The sequence below is a fragment of the Peromyscus californicus genome, unplaced genomic scaffold (genome assembly GCF_007827085.1).
Source record: "Peromyscus californicus insignis strain IS unplaced genomic scaffold, ASM782708v3 Scaffold_7__1_contigs__length_154581171, whole genome shotgun sequence".
NCBI lineage: Eukaryota > Metazoa > Chordata > Mammalia > Rodentia > Cricetidae > Peromyscus > Peromyscus californicus.
In genome coordinates this window covers 105,231,666-105,250,212 of record NW_026294595.1, presented here as the reverse complement: position 1 = coordinate 105,250,212, position 18,547 = coordinate 105,231,666, and the positions used below count along the sequence as shown (strand labels likewise).

General features: G+C 44.8%; 1 protein-coding gene across 3 annotated transcripts in view; it reads right to left on the bottom strand.

Moving 5' to 3' along the window:
* Ptpra (protein tyrosine phosphatase receptor type A) overlaps positions 1-18,547 on the bottom strand; it is a 110,929-nt gene that overhangs the window by 9,475 nt on the left and 82,907 nt on the right. For all 3 annotated transcript variants that reach the window (XM_052724041.1, XM_052724039.1, XM_052724040.1), the window contains 11 exons: positions 14,145-14,235; positions 11,247-11,323; positions 9,309-9,345; positions 7,853-7,950; positions 6,108-6,227; positions 5,143-5,309; positions 4,365-4,500; positions 3,103-3,252; positions 1,569-1,662; positions 1,224-1,300; positions 650-784 (listed from right to left, as the gene is read on the bottom strand). In XM_052724041.1, the coding sequence (XP_052580001.1) occupies positions 650-784; positions 1,224-1,300; positions 1,569-1,662; positions 3,103-3,252; positions 4,365-4,500; positions 5,143-5,309; positions 6,108-6,227; positions 7,853-7,950; positions 9,309-9,345; positions 11,247-11,323; positions 14,145-14,235 (1,182 nt within the window). The remainder of the gene's footprint in view (positions 1-649; positions 785-1,223; positions 1,301-1,568; positions 1,663-3,102; positions 3,253-4,364; positions 4,501-5,142; positions 5,310-6,107; positions 6,228-7,852; positions 7,951-9,308; positions 9,346-11,246; positions 11,324-14,144; positions 14,236-18,547) is intronic.

Sequence of the window (18,547 nt, the reverse complement as noted above, 5' to 3'; positions counted from 1 at the left end):
AGACATCCATCCTGCTGCCTCTCCCTCCACAGTGCTGAAATTAAAAGGTGGCGCACGCCTTTAATCCCAGCACTCGGGAGGCAGAGGCAGGCGGATCTCTGTGAGTTCGAGGCCAGCCTGGACTACCAAGTGAGTTCCAGGAAAGGCGCAAAGCTACACAGAGAAACCCTGTCTCGAAAAACCAAAAAAAAAGTGTGCATGTCCATATCTGGCCTGAAATTCTTTTTGTTTTTTAAAATTTATTTGTTTTTCTTTTATTTTATATTTCTTAAATTTCATCATTTTTCTTTTGTGTAGTAATTATAAAAGTTGACCCTGTCTTAAGGACATTCAGACTTCTACTTCAGAGCCTGGCTTGGCTATACACCTTCTCTTCCCAGTGGCTTTGTACCACCTGGGAGGTAGGATGGAGAGGGTGTGCGCAAAGGCTGAGGGGCTGGATAGAGGAGAAAAGTGAAATGGTTGGAAATGTCTAGAATCAACTGGAGGTTCAGGCTTCTCTGCGGCTCCGGTCCTGGGAGAAGCTGAGGACTGTTAGATACCAGCTGGCTGTTGATATGCCAGGCCATTGTCAAAGAAAGATCCAGGTATACCTTAGAGTTGCCCCAACCTGTTTGTTTCTCTAGCCCAGGGGTCTTCTTGAGCTCACCTGGCCTCTCTCTTCCAGTTCTGTTAGCATTACGATGGAGCAGGACTTCCATTCCCAGATCATTCGCCAGAAGTCCTCAATTGTGTGGAGAAGAGGGCCCTGGCTGGCAATGTAGGAGTCTTTCTGCCGGTAGCCCTGTAAGGGTCAGGTTAATCACAGAGGTGGTTTGTCAAGGAGGGGTGAGTGTAAAAGACAAGTGATAGGAGGCACACAGATTTTGGAAAGAGCTCTCTTTGACCAAGGATCATACGGGGCGGGGGGGGTGGGGGGGGTGATGGGGGGTGGTGGGGGAAGCAGGGGATGGAGCTAGTAGGAAGACAGTAGAAACAGGAAAGATTAGATCAGGCTTAGATTCTTGGACGTGATTATGTCACAAGGTTCTCATCTAGAAATATGTAGCATGTCTCCTTTACATTCCGTTCTTTGTGGCTAGACAGGCCTAGTACTCAGGGTGGGTAGGTGGGGTGAGTTCAGTAGCTGTTGATTGACTTAAAGATGTTCTTCTCAAGGAAGTATGTGAGGGAGGTACTAGAAGGCCCATGGGACAGATTCAGGGGACATACCCGTCACTTACATCAATGAAGGATGCATTCACATAGTCTGTGTTCTCTTCACCTCGCTTGACTGGAATGATTACTCTGTTAAATTCATCTGCAGGGAGGACAATGAATGGCTTGCAGCTTTGCCAACATCCACTCCCCTTACCAATCTCCTAGTCAGTGGGGCAAAGACACCAGTGCTTTTTTGGCTTTTATACTTTTTATTTTATTTTATGCTTTTTATTTCCTGAAACTTCGAGAAACAAGAGGCAATGCTGTGACTCTTGACTTCAGGCCAATCACCACACCTGAGAAGCTGGAATAGTGTAGGAAATAGGGGGCTGGTGCAGTAAGACTCTGGGGTGGGGAGGGGTACTTACATGGAATGATCTGTAAAACCCGGTTCTTCTTCATGTTGGCTGGAAGGTTTCCGGTACGCATTTTGTCATTTTGGATTTTGATTGATGTTAACTTCTGAATGAAGGAAGAAGGGAGACACTATTGTTCCCAGTAATGGAACCTGCCAAGACTCTTGCCAGTCACTAGGACCATCCCATCTTAAGTTTAGCTGAGAAGTCAAAGGAGTGTTTGAAAAGCAATGCCTTCTAGGCTAATGTGGAACCTTCTGAGACTCCTCTGGCCTTGAATTTCTTGGGCCATTCTTTTGCCATTTAGAAAAATATTCAAACTGTATTCTTCCTTCCTGGTTCTGAGGCTGTTTCCTTGTGTGTATGGGTGTGCTCTGTGTGTGTGCATATGGAGGCCAGAGGTTGACGCTGGGCATGCTACTTTATTACTCTCCACCTTACTTTTTGAGACAGGGTGCTCTCATGGAACCTGGAGCTTGCTGTTGCAGCCAGTTGGTCGGGTGGCCAGTGACTGTCCCCTTCTTCACCTGTTTCCCCAGCAGTGGGGCTACAGGCACACACCCACCACACCTAATCTTCACATGGGTACTGAAGATCTAAACTGGGGTTGTCATGCTTGTACAGCACACACATGACCCACAAAACCATCTCCCCAGCCCTTAAGCTTGTTTCTGACTTTTGCACTGGTCTCATCTTGTTAGAAATGCACAGTATCAGGCCCAACCCAGACACACTGCACCAACCCGCACCCTGACAGATCCCAGTGAATCAAGCATACACTACAGTGTAATAAGGACTACTTTAAGGTGAATGGTTCTCTGCACCCCATCCACTGTCTCTGGCTTCTGAGAACACACTCACCACACCACCTTTTCTTTTCAGACAGGGTCTCTCTATGTAGCCCTGCCTGTCTTGGAATTTACTATGTAGAGCAGGCTGGCCTCAAACTCACAGTGATCTGCCTGCCTCTGCCTCCCGAGTGCTGGGATGAATGGAGGGCACCATCACATCTGGCTCCATTCCTATTTTTAAATTTTGAGATAGAGTCCTGTGATCCTCCTGTCTCAGCATCCCGAATAGATGTAACTATAGGTAGGCCTGCACTCTCAGGCTCAGCTTAGGCCTGAACACTTCTTCTTCATCTTTGTTTGTTTGTTTGTTTTTTGAGACAGGGTCTTTCTATGTAGTTTTGGCTGTCCTGGAGCTTGCTATGTAGATCAGGTTGGCCTCGAACTCACAGAGAGAGATCTGCCTGCCTCTGCCTCCCAAGTGCTGAGATTAAAGGCGTGGACCACCACTGCCCAGCGCAAAAGACTTTTTATCTGGCCTTTACATTGCTGTACATTATAATCATCCAGGAGTGCTGAGGGACTTAAAGAAATACTGGTTTCTATTCATTTTCCTTAAAGACAATTCAAGTGATTCTAACAAGCAAGACTGTATGCTTCAGAGCCACTCCACTACCACTGGCTGTGGTGCACACAGAATTAGCATTTTCCAGACTGTGTGGTTCCTCCAGTCTGGAGGCCACCCAGCTTCAACTCACCTTAAACTCCTCCTCTAATCCATTGTTGCTAGTCCCTGGGATCTTGTTATAAATTTTTTGCAGGTGGGTTTCCAGAGAAGTCACTTCCAGTTCTGTATCCCCATACAGATAATGCTCCAGAAGGGCCTGGTATATGAAGACGTATTGCATCTGAAATATGGATCAAACAGAGGTCTGAGTCATGAACAGCATGGCCCTGGCGGCACCAGATCATTCCTAGTGCCGTCTTTACTCAGTCTGCTTTTCCTTTGATTTTAGTAGGGATAAAGTGATTCATTCACACTGTCCCAACACAGAGAAGCAGAACCTGAAATGCATGAGCTCCCCTGGGGGTGCTTAGCTTGGGAGACAGGGTCCTGGACTGCCAGATTCTACACTCCACAGAGTCTGTCAGAAACTGGGCACACACAAAGGCTGTGAAAGTCTGCAAGGCCTTAGACTCCAGCCTGCCTCCATCTCATGTCTGAGCCATGACCACAGAGTCCACACTTTTGCTCGTGGACTTGGCTGCATCATGATCGTGGGCCCTGGCATGCTGGCATACATTAAAAATGATTCCCTTATCCATAAGGTCCAGTGGAAGTGATAGCTGCCTTTCTGTTTCCCCCAGTCATAAAGCTACAACCTCTTCCTCTATGTGTTATTTCTTTTTTCTTTTCTTTTTATTTTGATATTTATTTATTTACTGAGACAGAGTTTCTCTGTGTAACAGCCCTAGATGTCCTAGAACTAACTTTGTAGACCAGGCTGGCCTCAAACTCAAAGATCCATCTGCCTCTGTCTCCCAAGTGCTGGGATTAAAGGCATGGACCACCATGCCCAGCGTTTTATTTCTTTTTAAAAATATTTTTATTTATTTTCTGTGTATGAGTGTTTTGTCTCATGTATACATAAGTACCATGTGCATGCCCAATGTCCACAGAGGCCAGAAGAAGGTGTTGAATCTCCTGGAATTGGGAGTTATAGATGGCTGATAGCTGTGAAGGGGATACTGGGAACTAAACCTGGGTCCTCTGGAAGAGCAGCTAGTGCTCTTAACCAGAGTCACCTCTCTAGCTCCCATGCTTCGTTTCTTTAATTATGTGGCAGAAGGAAAGAACTTGTAATTTGTCCTCTGACCAACACATGTCATTCCATATTACGCGCACGTGTACACACACGCATACACACTCTGTGATGTTTATATGAACTAAAGTCCTCAGAGTAGGCAGATGTCCTGGCATTGGAAAGCCCTTCCCTCGCCTCACCCACAGATCACTCACGTCTGTCTGTACCATCTGGCAGCGCTGGGCCCGGATCCGGCTCACAAAACCATAGACATCCACTTTCCGTTCTGAATGCATCATGTCCAGCATGGCGTCGATGACAACGAATGTACCAGTGCGCCCTACACCTGCGCTGTAGCCAGAGAGCAAGGGGTGAGTGGACGCCAGGCATAACCTGGAGGAGCAGGCAGGGAAGGGGAGCACAGCCTCAGGCTTCCTCCAGGCAGCTAAGTTCTAATTTCCACTGGGGTAGAGCTGGCACTGCCCCCGAGCCAATAATCCTACTGTGGTGGGAACTCCTGGTCTCTAGTTGTCAGGGCCTGGGTACCCTGGTACTTCTAAGGGTCTCAAGGAGGCAAGGGTACAGGGTCAGTACTTGACCCAGTCACTTGGCTTCACGGCTGAGTCTCCACTCCTAACCTGGGAGGTACATTAACTCAAACAGCTATGCCAGCAGGGTAGATCTGACCTCATGGACTGTCAGGAGTACACACTGAAAATAATGGGGACCAGTGAACAAACTCTTCTGTAACTACAAACACTGCTCCTACAGGCAGACAGAGCCTCTGGTTCAAGTCTTCCTTCACAGCTATTTCAGAATCAGAGTAAGCGCCTAACTCGCCTCTTTCCACAAGTCACGTTCTCCACCCCAGACTAGAACTCGAGGATTCTCTCTGGCTGCTGCCTGGGGCCCAGCTGTGCATTTCTTCTGGGTCAGCCTCCTTGGTCAGGATCCAAGGGGGCAGAAAGTGGGCAAGGGTTAGGCCACACTGACCTGCAGTGGACCACGATAGCCCCTGCATACTGAGGGTTACAGGCTTTCACCTTCTTGAGGAACTTGAGCATACCAATTGGGGTGAAAGGCACCCCAAAGTCTGGCCAGCTGGTAAAATGGAACTGAGTGATGAGGCGCTGTGGTTTTCTGTTGGTCACGTCGCCCACCTGTGAAGGGAGGAGATTCTGTGTTTGTTCTGATAACCGGAGGAGGGCAGCACAAGGGGAGGGAAGGTGTAACGGAGGTTGTCAGATGATGGAAAAGTGAGGAGTACCCAGAGAGCCTCTGATCACAGAGGGAGAATCCTGCTCACACAACACAGTAGGCTGAACTGCTACTATTATTCTTGGTCTACAAATGAAGGTGAAATCAGAGAACTTAAATGACCTGATCTAAGCCCAAGAACTATTACAGTAAACAGCAGGGTTAGACACAATGCAGGGCTCCTGGTTTTGTTTGGACAGGATCTCACTCTATAGACCAGGCTGACCTCCTAGTCAGAGAACCTCCTGCCTCCACCTCCAAGTGCTGGGATTAAAGGTGTGCACTACTACACCCAGCAGAGCCCCTGATTCTTGATAACTCCTCTTTCAAACCCCAACTCCAGCTCAGGCCTCCAGGATCACTCTGGAAGGCTTACAACAGTCACACTACACCCTTGGAGGCAGAAATCTTTAGAGAGGTGAGCACAATACCCAGAAGGTTGCCCACTTCCTGAAGCCTCTCTTCACACTGTCTGGTCACATTCAAGGCAATCGAACTTCACCTAACAGGTCCTTTTCCTCCCAGCCACAAAACCACTGCTCACTGAGCTTTGACAGAAGTTCCTGGAGGTCAGAATCCACACAGGTCGTGTCCTATGAAATTCCTGACACCCAAGTAAGAAGAGGAACAACCCAGACCTTCCCAGCCTCTTAATGGCCAGCAGATCCTCCTGGAATGCTGGGAAGGGCAGAAGACTGTACCTGCTGAATGCAGAATTTCCGTACTGTGTAGTCCACCAGCACAGTCACGTCCTCGACAGACACGCGGACGTTCCCATAGGTCCAGCAGCCTTGGTCTGGCCAGTATTGGGCACATTTACACTATAGAGAAAACAGACAAACATCTCTCATGCAAGACTGTCCTGGCAGATGTAAGTAAGGGGACTGAGAGAAAAGGAACCATAACGCCTGTATCTCCTCTGTCACCTAATCAGCTAAAGGTTCAGTTACTATGATTTACTTTCTCTTCAACTGTACCCAGCCTCAGTCACAGGTCCACCCATCTTTTCCACTCCTACCCCTCAGCTGAAGGTCAGGTTTTAGGGGCAAGCCTGTGTGAAGGAGGGACTGGCAGTTTTCTGTGGCAGAGCTGCTGCAGGGCGCCCATACAGACTATTGGCTTGTAAAACCAAGGTCTTCCTGTCGACTGAGTCCTAACAGCTTCCAAGAGCTAAAGGTCCTCTTAAAGCATACTAACAGAAACCCCACCCCAAACCACTCTTCCTCTTCCTTCTTGCTTTGGTTTTTTGAGAAAAAGTTTCTCTGCATAGCCCTGGCTGTCCTGGAACTAGCTCTGTAGACTAGGCTGGCCTTGAACTCACAGAGATCTGCCTGTCACTGCCTCCCAAGTGCTGGGATTAAAGGCAAGTGCCATCCCCCACTCGCCCCAAACTACCCTTCTAAGCAATGTGGGGCTGCTGAGCAACACACTCAAATCCCATAATGGGTCAAGGTGACAGAAGACCCATCCTTGAGAAAGATTGTCACGAATGATGATTTATCTCTGTGGGCTGATCTACGGCCCAGTGTAGTGGTCTGACTGAGAATGGCCCCCATAGGCTCATATATTTGAATGCTTAGTTGTCATGGAGTGGCACTACTTGAGAAGGAGTAGGAGGTGTGGTATTGTTGGGGTAGGTGTGGACTTGTTGGAGGAAGTGTGTCACTAGGGGAGGGCTTTCGGGTTTCAGAAGCTCAAGTCGGGCCCAGTGGCACTCTCTTCCTGCAGATCCAGATGAAGAACTCTCAGTTACTTCTCCAACAACTCATCTGCCTGTGTGCCACCATGACAATAATGGACTAAACCTCTGAAACTATAGGCAAGCTCCAATTAAAAATGCTTCCTTTTTATAAGAGATGCCTTGGTCGTGGTGTCTCTTCATAGCAATAGAACAGTGACTAAGACTGTTGGCACTGGCTATGGCCCAGCTACAGAGCTGGTCAGGCCACAGAAGAAACAGGAGCTGTTAGAAGCTGCCAGCAGGACTTGCTGTAGGCTTCACTTTCACTGGCCTCCTGCTGGCCACACCCTCATCAGGGGCTCTGCTACACTAGGGCTCCCTCTGTTAGCTTGACAGGACATCAAAGGCTTTAGGGGGTGCTGCAGGAAACCGAGGGAATGAGGGATAGAGGAACGGAGGGGAAAGAAAGTCCCTTTCTTTTCTAGCTAATGGCACACTTCCTCCTCCCTGTTACTTTGGAACGAGAATGAGCTGTTCTAATACCAGACATGGTAATGTGCCATGGACACCACTATCCCCTGCCTGCCCTGAGATTCATCTGAGGTTTCCAGGCTACGGGAAGAGGCACAGTAGCCTGTCTGGATGAGCTATTAGTACAGCAACCACAAAAAGAAGGCAGCTAAGCTCAAGCTTAGAGCTCCAGCAGAGCAGACCCTCTACCAGATTTGCCTATATTAGGGTCGTGCTACTATATTTTCAACTTACCTCCTTTCTCTCCTTCAGGTTGGTCACCATAACGATGGTAGCTGTGTTTTGTTCCCAGATCATTCTCCAGAAATCATTCACTGTTTCTTCTTTTGGTCCTAAAGTAGCCAAGAGTGAAGATTGGAAGAGGAAAAACAATGCTAGGAAACGGAAATTCCTGACTTTTGGAATTCTGTGTCTAAATCTCTTCAGGGGAATATCTACCCTATTTATCCACTCATCCACCTGCTAACTGAATATTCTCCATGTATCTACCATGTATGTACCAGACACGTCATCAGGAGTGTGGCCAGGAGGCTCCAAACAGGAAAGAGCACAATGATTTTCTAAGGGTTAAGGATTAGAAGTCATGACTGCTTACTGATCACACTCTAGACAATAAGTCAAGTACTAGCTGCGGCATCTACTCTGTCCTGTCACACTCTGGAATGAGTGTCATCAATTCCAAAAGGGTGGAGTGACCTGCTCAGGCTGGAATTTCAAATTTACTTTCTATACAGCCTTTCTCAGAAAGCCACAAGAAATTTCTAAGCAAAAAAGAAGCTGTAGACAATGAGAGAAAGATGGGATTTAATAGTGGAGAGGCTAGAAGAATTCTCAGGGTATGGTAAACAGGAGTTTTAGCAATCAAATTGCCCAGAGTTAGGGACACTGGATCTGCTATGGAACTGAAAGTTTTAGGAAACTCCTCAAATGTACTTAAAACAATTAAACCTTGGGAGGTAAAGGAACCTGCAGCCAAACTTGATGACCCGAGTTCATTCTGTGTGACCACAGTAGAAGAGAAACAACTGTTCAAAGTTGTCTCCTGACCTTCATATGTATTCCACAGCATGTGTGTGCCCATGTAGCCAGTGCTCTTAACCCCTGAGCCATCTCTCCAACTCCAGAGGACTTTTTAAAAAAGACCTTTTGATACTAAGTCATCAAGATGAATGTTATTGGTTGTAAACCTGTAGGATATATTTCTTTCTGTGTATGAGAGTACGCACGTACATGTTCATATGTGTTTGTGTGAACGTACATAATTCTGTAGAGATGCATGTGTCTGCCTATGCGGGTAAGAAGTCAAATGAGGGTTTCCTTAATTGCTCTCCACCATATTTTTTTTTTTGAAGATACTCTCTCACTAACCTAGAGCCTATTAACTAGACAGGCTGGCTAGCCAGTAAGTCTCTAGGATCTTGCAGTCCCTGCCTCTCCAGCACTGGGGTTAGGTACAGGCTGTCATGTCTTTTAATGTCAGCGCGAGGAATCTAAACTCAGGTTTTCCCATTTGTGTGGCAACCACTTCACCAACTGAGCCATCTCCCCAGCCCCCACATTTCTTTTAGGTGGTAATGATTAGAGAAAAGCTACTGTATTTTTACTAGTTCATTTAGTATTTGGGCAGAAGCCCATACCCTCAACCTACACGAGACCATAGTTAAGCCCAAGAGGAAAGAATTGCCGTTACCTTGTGCAGCAATGAATTTGTTCTTTTCTTGGTAGCCCTGGGTGGAAACGGATGAAAAAGAAAAGTGAAACCCAAAAGTTGGCAGGAATGATTTCTCCAGTCAGCCTCTCAGCCAGTTAACACAGCCTCCCTGTAAGGTCTAGGTAATTCACAAGAGTTTCCAATACAGAAATCCCAGAAGGGTTAGGTTTGGAGAGAAGAATAGAAGAATATAAAACCCAAATGGTCTAGGCAGGCTTCTCAAGGTGAATCATTAGTGAATATTGGTGGGAGAGTATTCAGAGACTAACCCCTGGTCTGGACCATTTTTGATGCTTTACCAGTAGCCAACAATGTGGGTTTTAGTGTTATGGAGTAAGGCCTCCCAAGGGGGAGCGTATAAGGTGGTTCTAGTGATGGAGCTGGATTGGAATTGGGAAGGATCAGGCATTTTTTTTTTTTTCTTGAGGATGCTTTACTCAGATGTAAAAGCTTTTCAGAAACAGCCAGGTTTGACAATGAGCTTCACCATTAGTCAGTGGGAGGCAAGGAGCAAGGGAGACTGGGGCCCCATTCAAACAGATGAGGAGCCGCCTCCGAGAAACTCACGCAGGACAGGGGCTGTCTTTTTTCTCTGTGCAGACAGTAGTAAGATGGCAATGGGAAGCAGTCTTGCTGGGACACCAGGTCACACCAGATAGTGGTGAAATCAAAGGAAGGACCCAAATCTGAGACCCATTTTCTAGTCTAGCTCACACAAGGGCAGGGAGCTGCTTCCTAGCAGAGAAGCAAGCATTTAAAGCCATCAACAGCAGGCTTCTTACAACTTTTTTGAGAACAGGAATTTAGTTTTCAAAAACGTTTTTATATTTTTGGTTGTGAGCCTAGCCTTTGACAGCTGAACCATCTCTCCAGCCCTCCATAAATGTTTTTAATCATCATTACAACATGAAAATCAAGATGGCCTTAATTTAGGATGCTCAATTCTGATTCACTTCTAAACCTGTAATTAAAGCTGATGAGCTCTTAAGAAACATATTAAGCACATCATACTCCTGGCTTTATAAAAAGCCATTGTTAAATTCTCAATGGAACACAAAAATAAACACAAACATACACATAGATGTGGAAGCCAGCCCCAGAGTGCTTCCTACTCTATTTTTACTAGGTGTGGGTAAGTTACCTCCATGAAAGAGTACCCACAGTGATCACCTAATCAATAAAGTGTCACAGCAGAAGGTAAAACCACTAAGGGAAGGATGAAATGGGGCTCCTTGGCGCCTTCACTGTCTCTGGTTCTGAAACCTGAGTCCCAGCTGGTTGTGTAGGTGGAATTTACACTCTTCCCATAGAGAGAAACACTTGGAAAGACTTGCTATGTGCCCTCAGGCATCTAAAGGTAGGGCGGAGTTAGAGCTCCTTGTCTAGACGGGAGTCTCTGATCAATGAGTCAATGGCCGTGTTTCATGGAGTCCTGTGATCATTAGCAGGTGAGATAAACGTGTGCTCCCCAGAATGTAGATCTTATCTGCTGGTTCACCTTCACACTCAGGGTCCTGGGACTACTTCCCTTCCCTCAGGCCTTACTCCCAGTGGACTGGACACATCAGCCAGGCTTACTCGGTAGCTGGTTTTCTTGTCTTGTTCCCCCTTATTTTTACTACTGAGGGTAAAGCCTTCTTTCGTTTGTAGCATTTGAAAATGCTCAAAAAGGGTTCATAGAAACATACATCTAGATTAAGATTTCTACACTGGAAACCTTAGGAAATGATGAAAGAATAAACAAAAAATATATTTTAAATTACCCAATATTAAAAAAGAACTGGCCACTTAAAAAATCAGATTTGTTAGGAAAAGCTTGTGGTGGCAGTCTTTCTCTTAAAACACAGCTGGGAAGGAATCAGTAGACAGCAGCTAATGGTTTTTCATGGGTAAGTAAGAAGGGCGCAGGTTCCTTACATTAATGAACGAAGCGTTGATGTAATCGGAGTCTGGAACCCCTTCAACAGGTGTCAGGTGCACTCTAGAGTGGTCATCTAGAAAAAAACAAGCAAGACGACGTTCACATTTCAATAAATCCAATTTTGTTTCTTACTGTCCCTGAGGCAGATCAGCCCAGATACCTGTGTCTATGTGACTGAGATATGGCATTCTAGTGCTCTTTTTATTTTGTTTTGTTTTGGTTTTTTTGAGATAGGGTTTCTCTGTGTGGTCTTAGCTGTCCTGGAACTCACTTTGTAGAAAGGCTGGTCCTGAGTGCTGGGATCAAAGGCATACACCGCCACCACCTGGCTCTGTTCGGTTGTTTGGTTTGGTTTTGCTTTTACATAGTCTTACTTAGTAGCTCAGGCTAACCCAGAACTCCCATTGTAGCCCAGGCTGCCATGAACTCATAGCAATCTTCCTGCTTCAGCCTCCCATGGGTTAGGTTCATAGGCGTACACAATTGCACCTAACCTTTGGTTGTCCAAAACATTTTTTTTAAACATTTCTTTTGTGTGCATCTGAGCATGCACATACGTGCCTGTGCTTGTGGAACTCAGCAGACAACTTCAGAGTCAAATCTCTCCTATGTGATAAGGGTTCTGGGGATCAAACTCCGGTCACTAGGCTTGGCAGCAAATGCCTTTGACCTCTGAGCCTCCCTGTTGCCGCCAACACCTGCCCTTTAAAAATGTTACTTAGTCTTAGCCCTCGGGAGGCAGGGACAGGGAGATCTGAGTTTGAGGTCAGCCTGTCTGTACAGTGAGTTTCAGAACAGCCAGGGCTACATAGAAAAACCCTGTCTCAATTTTTTTTTAAAATTTATGATTACTGTATATATGTATTTGTGTGTTTGCAGATGATAATGTGTGAGTGAGGTAGGCCTGTGTGAGTGTGTGTGTGTGTGTGTGTGTGTGTGTGTGTGTGTGTGTGTATGTGTGTGTGTGTGTGTGTGTGTGAAGTCAGAGGATAACTTTCAGGAGTTGGTTCTCTTCTTTCACCATGGGTTCTATGGACTGAACTCAGGGTGTCAAGAATTTTTACCTGCTGATCGAGCCATCCCACCAGCCCTCAACATTATTTTGCTTCTATTTATGAATATTATTGTATATATGTGTATGATGTATGTGTGGGTACATATGCCACCTCATACATGTGGAGGTCAGAGGACAGTTCTGTGAAGCTGGTTCTCTCCTTTCCCATTTATGTGGGGTCTAGAAATTGACCTCAGGTCCTCAGGCTTACTCACTGAGTCAGCCCTCAGTGCTGTCTTGAATGCCCTCAATCTGTAAACGTCTCCACTATAATTCGGGTATTATATTATAGCTACAATAAAGAATATTCAACATCTGATAAAAAGGAAAGTGTTTCTTGACAGATGAACTGACAATATATTAAAGTTAGAAGAATGTATACTGTACAATATACCTACTAGATGTAAAAAAACTATGTGTACATATATGCACACCCACACATATACATACAAATAAGATTTGTAGGTTTCACCAATCATACCTGCATGGGTATTTTCAATATTTGTTCGTTTATTGATAAATTATATATAAATATTAACATACTTACTATGCACTAGAAAATGTAAGCATTTTAAAAGGATGAGGGCCTGTGAAATGGCTCAAAGGGTAAAGGGGCTTGCTGCCAAGTCTGACAATCCAAGTTTGATCCCCAGAGAACAAGGTGGAAGGAGAGACCCAGTTACTGTCTTCCAACCTTCACATGTGCACCACGGCAAATGTGTGCCCCGCCCCCCACAAATAAATGTAATGAAAATTTAAAAAGAAGTTAAACAGATGAATTTTTAAGACAAGATGTATTATTACGTGTGTCAGATCTCCTGGAGTTGGAGCTGCAGAAGGTTGTGAGCCACCATGTGGGTGCTTAACCAAATCTGGGTCCTCTGCAAGAGCAGGAAGTATTCTTAACTGCTGAGCCAACTCTCCCAAACGATAAATTTTTAAAAAGCCAATACATAAATACAGAGAAGTTCAAATATCCCACTGGGTTATGCATACCCCATTACACAGACTTAGAAAAATATCTGTTAGATGAGATCAACTGATTATCAGTGGCTAAGGCTGGGAAGGTGTTATTGTTAGGTTCAGAGTGAGTCCCCAAAATGGCAGTGCTGTTGGCAATGTCTGAGATGACAATCTGGGCTGAGTAACAGAAGGACTGCTACTTAAGCTCAGCATTCCTCAGAAATCCTGTGAAGTTGGTTTCTGTTAGGAAAACCCAGTATCTGATCCCTACAACAACTACCTCTGGCAATGGGCAACCTGTTCTGGTTTAACTCAAGTAAGTCTGTAATAGATCAAAGGCCCACCCTAGTTCCCAGGCTGTTGTGGCCATACCCCACTTCCCACTCCACTAACTCCCAGGCTATTTTGACTCCACACCCCCTCCACTGCTACCTGCTTCCCTCAGAACTGGTATGGCTTCTCCCTGCTCTTACTGTTTTCTCTGAACCCGAGAGACAGCCTTGGCAGTTTGAGGAACCAATGACCTTTCTTTCTACCAACAGAGTGGTGTGGTTTCACTGTGCCCTTGCTTACAGCTCAAAAAACCACATCACCTACTTTCTGCCTGGTCCCATGAAGCTGCCCTGCCTGGTCGTCAGAAACAGGCCTGCAATACCAACTGTGATCCATAGCATAGTCCTACCTGGCTGTGAGATTGCCTGGTGTGTGTGTGTGTGTGGGGGGGGGGGGGGGAAATCCATGCTCTTTGAGCCTTAAGGACGAACCAGTCTTCTTTTTGCCCGCCCTGTTACCAACCCCAAGATTCTTCCCATCCTCAAAGAATCTATCTAGAGATGTAGTTTCAGATCACATTCCAAGAAACCCTATAAACACTCACAAGGCAGGATGTTTACATATCGATTTTTTTCCTTGTTTTCCTCCTTGGAGGCAGCCTCACAGGTGGCCTGGATAGGACAAGCAGGGAGAGCCTGAAAGGTTAAGAAAAATTAAAGGAGTTATTAAGAGGGATAAATATCAAGCAGGCATTCTTTTTACCAAGCCCTGTTCTGGTAGTAAGTTCTATCTTTTTGGGGGAGGAGGTAGGGAGAAGAGAAGGGGAACACAGATCTGGGTGAGTGTGTACAGCCTAAGACAGAAAATTCACCTTTCTCCTTCATAGCTACAAGCCCTAAGAATTCAATACCAAGAATCCACAGGAGGAGGATGCATGTTTGTTTGTTTGTTTTTTAAAGGATTTATTTATTTATTTATTATGTATACAGTGTTCTGCCTACATACCAGAAGAGGGCGCCAGATCTCATTACAGATGGTTGTGAGCCATCATGTGGTTGCTAGGAATTGAACTCAGGACTTCTGGAAGAACAGCCCGTGCTCTTAACCACTGAATCTCCAGCCCTGGATGCATGCTTTTTATATGACTATCATTTAGTTAGGGGCCTATTACAATGCATGATCAAAATGGACTACCCCTGTAAACTGGGAGTCGGGATTATAATGGGAAAAAAATGGGCCATTTATTTATTTATTTATTTATATTTATTCATCCACTCATTTACTTATTTATTTATACCTCCATGCAAAGACAAGATGAAACTCAAGATGAACTACTCTGGGCAGTTAGTTGATGCAGAGTCTCTTTAGGGGTCTGTCAGAGAGACAAGGCACCCAGCCACTGGCATCACATGGCAAGGAAACACGGAAAGTGGGCAGCATTCTCACACGGGTGTGGCAGCTGCGAAGCCGAGGGGCGGGATTAGGTGTCACAGAATAGTCATCACTTTTGGAGCAACTGTAACTCAGCTGGCACAGGGAGTAATGTAGGTAAGCATAAGCTGTCTTGACACGAGCCAGCCTGGTTGTATGAACTTGAGTAAATCTGTTAACTTTCTCAGCCTGTGTTATCTCACCTTCAACCCTGAGAGAATACTTTCCACATAAGGAATAAGTGCTACAATGCCATGTGTGGTACAAAAGCAGGTTTCAAGAATTGAACTTTATGAAAGTGTGATGCTGAATTTTATCTGAACTGTTCACCTCTGTATGTTCCACATATTCAAAACAAAGAAAGCAAAAAGGGAACTAATTTAACTTGGATAACTGTTCAGAAGAATGAATTTTTATGGGCTTTAAAAATAGCCTTATTTTTTGATTCCAGCAACTCTACTTCTGAGAATGTACTCTAAGGAAACATAATGCCTGTGTGAACTCATGTCCTTCATCATCTTTAGAGTGACTCCATACTGAGAACAGCCCACGGTCTTCACCAGCAGGGACCAAGAGAACAGATTACAGTTCATGGATGGATTTTCATTCACTCTTCTAACAAATACATGTTGTGTACCAATTAGGCTAGGTATATAGGAAACAATGCTGAGTAAAACATATATAATTCTTGCCCTTGTGTACAATATAAACTTGTGGGCAACATCAATATGTGGGTGTGTGTATCTCAATATGTGTATATATATGTATATACACACACATGTATATGATATATAGCATGATAAATGTAATAAAAAGCAGAAGGCTATTAGAGAAGGTACCAGAAAGAGCCAAATTTAGATCAGAGGTAGGTGTCTGTGGAAGGATAAGGTAGGAGGCACTATTTCAGGAACAAACAATAGTATCTATGAAGATCCAGAGACAGGAAAAGGTCCCCTGCATAAAGACCTGAAAAGTCAAAGTGTGATACAAAATAGGCTGGTGGAGATGGCAGAACGAAGAGGGATGGCAAGAGGTGGGGAGATCTTGGCAAGGTAAGACTCTGCGTTTTCATGCAGACCCTTTAGACAGGGAGTTTGGGTCCTAAGTTTATGAGTAAACTCATCGAAGGCTTTAAAAATGAGACTAGTTTACCTGATGAAGAATACCTCTAGCTGGGCAGTGGTGGCGCACGCCTTTAATCCCAGCACTCGGGAGGCAGAGCCAGGCAGATCTCTGTGAGTTCGAGGCCAGCCTGGTCTACAGATTGAGATCCTGGACAGGCATCAAAACAACACAGAGAAACCCTGTCTCAAAAAAAAACCAAGCAAACAAGAAGAATACTCTGGTTGCTATTTGGAAAATAAGACTGAAGAGAGTCAAGAATCAAACATGGAATAGAAACAGGTAAAATGATGTGGTAGTTTTAGTAAGAATGGCCTCCGTAAGCCAGGTATGGTGGTGCACACCTTTAATCCCAGCACTTAGGAGGCAGAGGCAGGCGGATCTGAGTTTGAGGCCAGCCTGGTCTACAAAGAGAGTTCCAGGGCTGTTACATAGTGAACCCTGTCTCAAGAAACCAGAAAGAAAATCTGGCTCCCATACACTGATACATTTGAACACTTAGTCACCACTTACAGTGCTCAGTGGTGCTATGTGAAAAGATTAGGAAGTATGTCCCTGGAGGTGGGCTCTGTGGTTTTAAAAGCCCATGCCAGGCCTAGGCTCTCTTCCTCAGGCTATGGATCAGAATCTAGCTCTTCGCTACTGCTCTAGTGCCTGCCTGTATACCACCATGCTCCCCATACCATGATAATGGACTAAACCTCTGAAACTGTAAGCAAACCCCCAATTAAATGCTTTCTTTCATAAGAGTTGCCTTGGTCATAGTGTCTCTTTAACAATAGAACAGTGACTAAGACAGATGACAATATAAGGAAGTGGCTGCATCTGAGATATATCCTGGAGTTAGAATCTTTGCATTTGGAGAAAGCAGGAAGTGAAGGTAGATTGGGGGAGAAAAAAAGGAGTGAAGGAGAGTTCTCAGGTTTCTGACTTTGGAAATAAAATAAGAATGGTCAAATGGGGCTGGAGAGATGGCTCAGTGGTTCAGATCACTGACTGCTCTTCCAGAGGTCCTGAGTTCAATTCCCAGCAACCACGTAGTGGCTCTCAACTACTTGCAATTAGATCTGGTGCGCTCTTCTGGCCTGCAAGGACACATGCAGGCAGAACACTGTATACATAATAAATAAACCTTTAAAAAAAAAAAGTCAAATGAAGGAAAAGTCAGCTTTGGGGCTATTAATTTTGCCAAATGAAAGGTGCTTTAAGGAGGGAACAAGGCTATTTCCTGGGACTTGCACAACAGAGGTATAAATTACACTGTAAATCTAAAGGCAAGGACAATCAGTCTCATGGTCTACTTACTCCTGAGATTTCAGAGTTCAAACCCTAAGACGGGTAATTCTCTTTGACTCTGTGCTGTCAGCAATGACAGCAAGTTTCCTTTTTTTTGCCTTTCTGTGTGTCAGGTCTTGCATATAGGACAGAGCACATATTTGATACTGGAATTTTCCAATTCACTTAGACTTCATCTTCTTTCATCTAGGCTAGCACAGGACAGGTGAAATGCCAGCTTCTTTAGTCCCCACACTAACCCTTTTCTAAGATTCCTGTACATTTCTTTTTTTTTTCTTTTATAATTTAATTTAATTTTACATCATTTCTTTTCTTAAATGATAGAGAGCAGAGGGATTGAGAGCAAGATTATTGTATTAGCCAAGTATGAACTTGTTATGTAACCGAAGATGACCTTGAATTCATGATCTTCCTGCCTCCACTTCCAGAGTGCTGAGATTAAAGGAACCCAGGGCTCTGTATGCAAAACAAGTAGTCTCCCAACTGGGCTATATTCCTAGCCCCCACAGAACATGATTTTTAATATGGAAGGGTAATGAATGACAATGATCGCAACCTCATAGTCCTGTCAGGACCGCCCTAGTAATGATGGAGAAAAACCAACTCTCTCCAGGTGGGCAAAGCCTTTTAAGGGGAACATTTGGAAGCAACAGAACAGATAGGGCTTGTTCTGTCGACGTCAGGACAAAACAAAGGGGGCCTCACACTGCGAGAAAACAGCTTGCCTAACTCCTGGAACGAGCAACAGAACTGAATGACTAGATAACATTCATTCTCTAGAAACACTAGGTAGCATCAAAGACCATTTCATTTCTTAATCAAACCTTAAATGGAACCAAGACAAGGTACCTCAACATTTTTTAAAAAGGTGCATCTGCCATCCACTTTAACTTCCAAGTTCATTCTGGTTTCTTTCACGCTTTCTGATCTCTATCTCCTTTCACAGGTAAACTTAGAGCTTATCATTATCTTATGATAAATTGTATCCCATATATTACATCCTTATTATTATTGCTCAGTGTATTTTGTGATGAAAATGGAAGCATGATAAAATGCTACCTTGCTTTTCTTTTGGCTCAGCATTATGTTCTGTGCTGGATAGTTTTGTGTCAACTTGACACAAGTCATCTGAGAGGAGGGAACCTCGCTTGAGAAAAT